Source organism: Pteropus vampyrus, unplaced genomic scaffold (assembly GCF_000151845.1).
Source record: "Pteropus vampyrus isolate Shadow unplaced genomic scaffold, Pvam_2.0 Scaffold182, whole genome shotgun sequence".
NCBI classification, from domain to species: Eukaryota; Metazoa; Chordata; class Mammalia; order Chiroptera; family Pteropodidae; genus Pteropus; species Pteropus vampyrus.
Genome location: NW_011888963.1, coordinates 3,438,423 through 3,448,287, shown reverse-complemented (window position 1 = coordinate 3,448,287; position 9,865 = coordinate 3,438,423). Strand labels below are relative to the sequence as shown.

General features: G+C 32.3%; 1 protein-coding gene across 1 annotated transcript in view; it reads left to right on the top strand.

The window, feature by feature from the left end:
* Positions 1–7,252, top strand: part of RNF180 (ring finger protein 180) — a 100,595-nt gene extending 93,343 nt beyond the window's left edge. Inside the window, exon 7 of the mRNA XM_011371096.2 lies at positions 6,972–7,252. Coding sequence (XP_011369398.1) covers positions 6,972–7,171 — 200 coding nt within the window. The 3' untranslated portion in view covers positions 7,172–7,252. The remainder of the gene's footprint in view (positions 1–6,971) is intronic.
* Positions 7,253–9,865: the final 2,613 nt, after the last annotated feature.

Here is a 9,865-nt window from a genome sequence, read left to right as displayed (position 1 = left end):
AATTCTTCCTAACCCTGAACACTGACTATGTTTCTGTTTGTTTTTTCCATCAATTTTTTATAATTTTCGGTATACAGATCTTTCACCTCTTTGGTGAATTTAACCCGAAGTATTCTTTTTCATACTATTGTAAATGAGATTGTGTTAATTCTTTCACATAGTTTGTTGCTGGTGTATAGAAATGCAACTGAATTTTGTATATTGATTTTGTGTCCTACAGTTTAGCGATTTTGTTTAGTCTTTTGGGGGTGGCTTTAGGATTCTCTCTATATATAATATGTCATCTGCAAATAGGCAGTTTTACTTCTTTCTTTCCAATTCTGATGCCTTTGTTCCCTACCTGATTGCTCTAGCTAGGACTTCCAAACTATGTTAAATAAAAGTGGCAAAAGTGAGCATTTTTGTCTTGTTCCTAATCTTAGAGGAGAAGCTTTTAACTTTTCACTGTTGCGTATGATGTGAGCTGCGGGTTTGTTATATATGGTCTTTATTATGTTGAGGTACATTCACTTAATACCCAGTTTTCTAAGAGTTCTTATCATGAAGGGATATCAAATTTTGTAAAATGCTTTTTCTGCATTTGAGATGATATGATTTTTATCTTTTATTTTAATGTGGTGTATCACACAGATTTACAGATGTTGAACCATTCTTTCATACCTGGAATAAATCTCACTTAGTCATGGTATGTGAACCTTTAAATGTATTGTTAAATTTAGTTTGCTAATATTTTGTCGAGGACTTTTCCATTTATGTTTATCAAGGATATTGTCCCGTAATTTTCTTGTACTGTCCTTGTCTGCCTTTGGTATCAGGACATTTATGAAAAACTCACAGCTAACATCAAACTCAACGTGCAAGACTGAAAGCTTTTTCCCTAAGATTTAGACTGGGATTCCCACTTTCACTATTGCTAGTCAATGTTGTGCTAGAAATCTAGCCAGAGCAATTAGATAGGAAATGAAAGGCATTCAAATTGGAAAAGAAAAAATAAACTTACCTCTGTTAACAAATGGCATAATGCTGTATAGAAAGAGTCCCAAAGAAAGCTATTAGAACTTATAAATTCAGCAGTTGCAGGAAATAAGATCAACACACAAGAATCAGTGAAAAGGATATTAAGAAAGGTATTTCATTTATAATATCATCTAAAAGAAGTACTAGGAAAAATTTTAACCAAGATATAAAAGACTTACATACCAAAAAATGAAAGAAATTAAAGGAGACCTAAATAAAAGACATCTCATGTTCATGGATTATAATACTTAATATCATTAAGATATCAGTACTACCCAAAGCTATCTACGTACTCAATACAGTCACTATCAAAATTAAAATAGCCCTTTTTGCAGAGATGGAACAGCTGATCCTCAGATTCACATGAATAACATGTGAATAACAAAATCTTGCAGAAGGACTTTAATGTTGTAGGACTCCCACTTCCCAATTTCAAAACTTATTGCAAAGTTCCTGAGTCAAACATTGTGATACTAGCACAGGACAGACATATAAATCAATGAAGTAGAAAGTCTAGAAATAAACACATATCATATGTCTATGGCCAGTTGATTTTTGACAAGGGTGCTAAGTCCATTCAATGGAGAAAGAATAGTGTCATCAACAAATAGTGTGAGGACAACTAGGTTTCCACATGCAGAAGAATAAAGTTAGATCCCTACTTCATACCATATAGAAAAATTAACTCAAAATGGACCAATGACCTAAATCTAAGAGTTAAAACCATAAAACAGAAGAAAATATAGGGGTAAATCTTCATGACCGGTGCCTTCTTAGGTATCATACCAAAAGCATGAACAAATTTTAAAAATAAGTTGAACTTCATCAAAATTAAAAATTTTGTGCATTAAAAGACATTATCAGGAAGGTGAAAAGGCAGCCTTTATAATGGGAGAAAATATTTGCAAATCATATATCTGATAAGGGCCCAATACCCAGAATATATAAAGAACTGAAGAGAAGATGGTGACAAAAAAAAAAGCAGAGGGGCAATGGACTTGAATAGATATTACTCCAGAGATATAGTCAATAAACAGATGAAGAGGTGCCTAATATCATTCTTCATTAGGGTAATGAATGCAAATTAAAATCTCCGTGAGATTCATATTTATTAGAATGGCTATAATTTAAAATTTTTAAAAAAATAAGCGTTAGCAGGAATGTGGAGAAATTGGAACTCTTTTACGTTGCTAGTAGGGGTGCAAAATGATGCATCCCACTGTGAAAACAGTTTGGAGTTTCCTTGAAAAGTGAAGCGTTCAAGTATCATATGATTCAACAGTTCTACTCCTGGGTATATTTCCCCAAACAACTGAAAACTGAGTCTCAAACAGATGCTTCTACGCTAATGTTCTTTGCAGCATTATTCACCATAGCCAAAAGATGGAAACAAGCCAAGTATCTGTAAACAAATTAATGGATAAACAAAATGTGGTACATACATATAATGGAATATTATTCAGCCATAAAAAGGAATGAAGTTCTAATACATGCTGTAATACATTAAATAAGCCAGACACAAAAGGATGAACATTGTATGACTCCACTCATATGAGATATCTGGAATAGGCAAATTCATAGAGGCAGAAAGTTGATTAAAAGTCTCCAGACAGGGAGAGTGGGAGATTGGAGCATTACTGCTTAATAGCTGCAGAGTTTCTCTTTGTGGTAATGAAAATTTTTTTTGGAAATAGGGATGATGTTTGCACAACTTTGTGAGTGTAATTAATCCCACTGAATTGTCTACCAAAAATGGTTAAAATGGCAAATTTCGTTATGTATATTTTACCACGATAAAAAAGAAAATATTTTCTAAAGACATAATACTCACTTTTTACCTGGTTACAGAAACATTAAAAATTTTTATAATTTAGCCTGATAACTTTATAAACTATATTGAAAATTAAGGTGTTAGAGTTATAAGTAATCTACAAGATACTTTAGCTTATTCAATATAAAAATTTAATTTTTCAGGATTAATACATTTGACTCTGTAATCCTAAAGCTATAGGAGATAAAGATGAAATTTGAGATCCATTTTGCATTAAGTTTTCAAGTATATTAACAGAGTAACTCTATACTAACTCGTGACTTTAAAAATATCACTCCACCTCTGCTAAGGCCTACTTATAACAAATCAACTTTTGACACTACCAAATTCTTATGTAATATGAAGAATACAGAGCAGTGAAACACTGTGCTTCACCTTTTGTCTGTCCCATCACAAATGAAAGATAGGACATATTTCCTTTTCAACTGATTTCAGGACTCTGAATTAACCTCTAAAGAATACTTTTTCATAAGAACTACAAACAGTATCTGAAATACATTCATCATAATCTTCAGTTCCTATGAAAATACATTTGAGAGGCTTGATTTGGGAAATTATCAGAAAATATGCTGAGTATTTATTCTCTTTTAAATCGGTTCTTATATACAGGCACTCATTCATCCATTCAGCAAACATATTGGCTACCCACTACAAGCACTGTGCAAGCTGCTAGAATTGCAAAAATGAATGAGATAATTGTTGAGTCTTTCTGTCTCTGAACAGTTCTTCAAAATAATGGAGCCTGCTTTATGGTCTTTGATAGTGAATATAAGTTTGAACCATATTCTGTGGGGGGAAAGTTCATAGCCTTATTTTCCAGGATATGAGAGAAATCATGAGGTAAATCATTTTAGAGGCAGAAGTACCTGTTTGAGATTTTGGAATGCTGGTTCTTCTTTATATTTTTCTAAACTTGATGTGACTTGGAGATTTTTCTTTGCATTTCTTTCTCACTCTTTGATATCACACAATGAATTTCTCCAAGAACTTTTTCTTTGTTTCCTTCAAGTGGGAAAATAAGTCAGATTCAACTTTCTATCACTTTTCTTTAATTGTTTTATAAGCCACTCTATTCTTTCAGTCAGATTCAGTTACATTGAGATGTTTTTTCCTCCCAGCATCCCTGAGTGTCCTGTTCACACCACCCTGAACTTTTATGATCCAGGGTGACAGCTTCCTCTGTCTGGTACATTGCCGTTTGTTGTAGAAAGGTTATTGAGGACGAAAAGAGACTGCTGCACCATTTCAAACTGATAGATGCTCGACCTAGAAGCAACACACAGTATTTTCATTGGACTGTCGTTTTCATTGTCAAGTCTCGTGGCTATGTTTCACTTTTTTTTTTTTTTTTTTAGCGTTATTAGTTTCGAGTATAATTGTACATTATGCTTAACTTTTAAGGGGCAGGAAGTACAAATAAACCAAGTACTCGGAAGGAGACCAGAGTATTTGTGCAGAACCCTAAATGTACCACAACTATGAAAATTTTAGTCCAATTCATTTCAAAACTTAGTATGGATAATGTTTTATAAAAATTACCAAAAATTAAGAGCTGAAAAACAGGAATAGATCAACAGCTATTAAAGAAATTGGTGTTTAAAAAATCTATCCTCACGCCTGAAAAGACTTCAGGCCCAAATGGTTTTATAGGCTAGATTTACCAAACCATTAAGGATTCTAATTTTATGCAAATTGTTTCAGAGTATAAAAATAGAGCACAAAATCACCAATATCGAGAACTGCTAAGTGTGAGATTTACCTTATTTGCAAGCTAACAATTAAGTCTTCCAATTTCCTGGATGCTTGCAGAAGATACAACACTCCTGGGTCAGTGACAAAGGATAGTTTATTACATCAGTAACTGGAGCAACAACATTTATGGTGGATACCTGAGCCCCATTTCTCATAGGGCATGACAAATAGGGCCGGATTATATATTCAGATGTGGTGGGGCGCATTACATGGAGAGCTCTAAGCTTACAAAACTCAAATCTTTTATAACAGCCATTAAATATGCTGTGTTCTAAGGCTATAAAATAAACTTCCTCAGAGGTACACATACCATTTTCCAAGACTTTTTGCTGTCGAAATCTCTCTCAAAAAATAGTACAGAACAAAGGCATTCATACCCCTGCTTTCAAGATATACAAACCACGGGGAATTATCACCTAATTGCCATTATGTGTTATGAAGTCAATAAAATCATGATATACAAACCAGGCAAAGTGGCATAAAACAGAAGATTATAGACCAATCTTTCTTACAGAAATTGGCATAAAAATGTCATATAAAACATATAAAGCTGAATTTGCCAGTGCATGAAAACCAATATCATGAACATGTGGCATTTATCCTGGATATGAAGGAATGATAAAACATTGGAAAATCTATCAATTACTTTAACAGCTTTAAAAAATTTATTTAACAATTTTTTAAATCTCCTATTTGAATTTATTATGTTAACAGATTAAAGAAGAAAACTATGTGAACATTTCGATAGATACAGAGAAACTATTTTAAATTAACCAAATAATGAGTATGTTTAATATTAGCACAAGAATCCAAATTTTCTAATTGCCTGAAGAGTATGATTTTTTCCCGCACTTATATGTGGCAAAAGAGTATGAAGTATGTTTCTTTATTGTGTTCTTTACTCTAAACTAGCATAGTTAAATTGTACTAATAATATTGGATACTCTTTAAACCATGAGTTAATACCAAACTGATTATTACCAGTTTATCACCAATAGTAGGTTAAGTCTGTGTAAAAGTGAATGCCTAATACAAAAGCTTCTCATTCCATTCATTCTAATACAAATCTTTTTTTTTTTAAATAATGTATATTAAAATAAATATTAACTATTATCATGGTTTTAAATGTACTGTCTCCTAGGCCTGTATTTCAAATGGGGGCAATGTGGCCCCCAAGTTGTCAAAAATCGGTTCTGGGGACAACAGAAAGCTTAGATAGTATGGGGTTGGCGGCCCTCATGAGCTCATTGCTACCTGACAAAATCATATTCTTTACTATTTAATTTCTCTCCTTTGGGAGAAATTAGGTAGAAATTAATTTATTGATTAGAATACTTAATTTAAAATAAATTTATCTTTTTTCCTTATGAGAAGATTGAGAAACACTGTTCTAGACTAAAAGTTTAAGACAAGGACCATATCTTAAAATATCTTTAAATCATTAGCAACTAACATATTGTACATATACTCAGGCTCTAATTCACATGTAAATAGCACAAAGAAAATAGAACAGTATTTCACCATAAGATATACTATATCTCAGAAATGTCATTTCATTTAATTATACTATTTAGACTACTGCTTACTTTTGAGATTTGCTTTTTGTGTACCAACCAATTATTTAAGTAGACACATAATTTGAAATTATAAAAATTAAAGCTAAATTTCTTCAAAGGAGTACCATTTGGTCTGTCCAGTTTATTCAATGCTAAAACAAAATAAGAGACATTTTTCTCATACAATTTTGCTCAAATAACTGAATGAATTTCTCAGGGTATAAGATATAAGGTTAAATTGGTGATCAGAACATAGAAACAATCGTTATAATAGTAATTATAAAAATAAAACACGAGTCTACAGCCATGCCGCCCTGAACATACCCAATCTCAGACGCTAAGCAGGGTTGGGCCTGGTTAGTACTTAGATGGGAGACCACCTAGTTAGACCTGGTGATGTAGTTGTAAAAAAATAAAAAATAAAAACATGAATAAAGTTTAAATTTAGAAAATGCACTTGTGAAAATAAATACATTGGATCCTCACATTTTGAATTAAGTGATCAGAAGGTATGGATGAGAAATACAGGACCCAAAGAGCTCAAATAACTTGCCCCAAGTAAATGACAAAACAAGACTTCCTGAGTCCATATCCCATGCTCTTTGCTAATTTTACTGTCCCTGCCCTTAAAATCCTTAAAAGAGGCTTTTGATAGTTGCTTATCATTGAAAAGAACTGTCAAGAATACGAGCATACCATTCAGTGAAATCAAGATATGCTCTGTTCCCAGTACTTATGCTCATAATGCAGCTTCCTTTCTGAGCACATATCTGAATTTAATGAGCTTTAAAATAATACGTCCATACATCTTTCAGGTTTCCACAGACGTGCCGCTCCAGTTACAAGAAGGCAGTTCCCACATGGTGCACATAGGATGGATTATCTACACTTTGAGGATGATAGCCGTGGTTGGTGGTTTGACATGGATATGGTGATCATCTATATTTATTCAGTGAACTGGGTCATTGGATTCATTGTTTTCTGCTTTCTTTGCTATTTTTTCTTTCCGTTTTAGGAATTTTCATACCTTACTACAGTTGAACAGTCACAAATGATGTAGATAACAATTAAACATTTTTTAAATGTGCTTTGAAATTTTTATACTGTTGCATTATATAAAATGTGAGTGTTAATAGAAAGTCTAAGTAACTTATTAATGTGTTTCGTATAATGAACTAAACTTTATTCAAGAGCTAATATCTATCTAGCTCTTAGCAACAATGAACTATTAGTTTCGTAGTTCTTGGTTTAGAATTTGTGAGCTCTAATTTTACAATGTCTCTTTTATACTTCGTTGTAAAGGCTGAGGTTCTTCCTCCACTTAAAAATAAAATAATAATCTGGGTAAATATCAGAAAAAATATTTATTCAGTCACCATGTATTCTCAGTCAGATTACATATATTAAAGGTAAACCATATTCTCTGGAACTAATCTAGCAAGATTTAGTCAGTTTTGGTTTCCAGTCACCCCTACTTATGTCTGTTTCTAGTATCAACAAAGCTGACTATCCATTTTTTACTGACCTAATAATAGCTTTAATGCAATATTTTTAATTATTACAAGAACAGAATATTAAAAAAAAAAACTGAGATTAACCCCCAGCAATAGAAACTTAGAGAAATATATTAACACTTTTAGAATTGCAGGATTACTCATCTGTAGAAATGTGCTGGCTGATTTTCAGTAGTCTAAAATAGCAGTGCATGTCCAAAATGTAATTCAGTGATTTATTTATCTAGAAGATTGTCAGATATATTGTAAATGTGCAATAAAGAGTGGCTTTTAAATTTTTTTATTGTTATTATGTGATTTAATGTCTGGAATAAAAAATTGTTGGAAATTGGCTTATGGATGTATAGAAAGAAAACCTGACTTTTATTTTTATTTATTATTACAGTAACCCTTGGAATTAGTTTTTCCCTTACTAAAAAAAAATATATCTGATTCATCCCACTGTGAGAAAGAATTGGGCAGGTATACCAATTTTAAAAGTGAGAAAACTAAAGCAGAGAGGTAAGCTTATTTCAGTCACTCAGTTGGTCTTTGTGTAATCTAGGACAAAAGTTTTTATTAACTGCTAATTCATCATTCCTACACTATGTCATATATCTAATAATGCAATAAGCATACTTTTACGTAACAGGTGAACTTCTCAAGGCACTAAAAATACTACCACCATCCAAACAAATTGGGATGGATCAGGAGTCAACAGCTCAGTCTGTGAAAAGTCTAAATTTGGCCTAATTACTACTGATTGCATTTGAATAAAAGCATGTAACCTGACAGCATCTGATGTTCTAAGAAATATGGAAGAATGGTACAGGTTTTCATTCTAATACTGTTATTATTGTGTTTAAAATAACTTTCATTGTTGATATAATTTTCATTATACTAATGAAAAACACCTTAACATCTGCAGGACACTTTTTAATATGCTATACTACATTTGATAATAGCTTTCATTCTGTATGCCAGCTTTGATTGGTGGTGGTTACCTGGAGTGCTTTGAGAAGGATCCTGAAGTTACATCTTGGCTCCATGGGGAAAAGAGAGCTTTGATCCACTGGCAATGCCCCTCAGATATGGGGTAAGGAGAATGGTAAGGAAAAATCAATCCATGTCAAATATTTGCCATCCTTGGCTAAGGGTGAAGAAAGGCATTCATGTTTTAGAAGCAGGCCTTACCATTTGTTGAGGGGAAAATAAAAATGTAGCTTAGTGACTATAATTAATAATACTATGACATATACTAATTTAGTTTTGAGCTATAATTAAGAGTAAACTACTTTCCTGTCCTACACTTCTCATTTTGCCTGAAAACAGGTTAATAAAAAATCAAGTTGTGAATTACATATAAGAATTTAAAAACATAATGGTGTGGCTAAAATATAATTTAATTTTCTCAATTCAGAAAAATTTAAATCCCTGTCATTTAAAAAAAAAAAAAAAAGTACCTATTGCTGATTTGCAAGTTCTACAAGACTAAATGAACGTTACTGATATTTATTCTGGTCCTAATATTTGGAGGTAAATCAGGCAGATAGTGTAGTATAGCAATCAACCTAGATCAAAAGTCAACTACAGCAATGCTGCTTAAACCTTCATATGCCTACATGAAATCTTGTTAAAATGCATATTTTTCAGGTGTGTAGGATAGACCTGAGATTCTACATTGCTAATAAGCTACCAGGTAGTATTGATTTGCTGGCCCATGGACCAATCTTAGGACAACAACGAACTAAAAGAAGTTCAAGTGAAAAGAAAGCAATGAATCTTGCTTTTTTGTCATTAACGTGACAGTGTCTCAACAAGACAAATTTCTCATTGTTTTGGCATTTGAGAGTTGTACTGTACTGGTTATCCAACATATAGGAATTTTAGGAAATTATTCTATAATTTTACCTAACCCTATAGAATAAGCTTCTGAAATTATTTGGTGTGAGGTTTTAAGTCTAGATAGCAATACTAAGCAGCTTATTTAAAAGCCACAAGTCAAATGTTTTCCTGTTTTTGGAAAAAAAAATTATTTCCCCACTCTTCCCTATTTTCTCCGATTACCCACCCTTTGGCCTTCATCTCTCTCTCTAGAATCTATTTAAATAGAACAAATGTGATATTATATTTATCAGTAATAATATCACACCTGGAGATGTATAGAAAGAAAACCTGACTTTAATAAAATATATTATGGTATTTCTACTCACCTC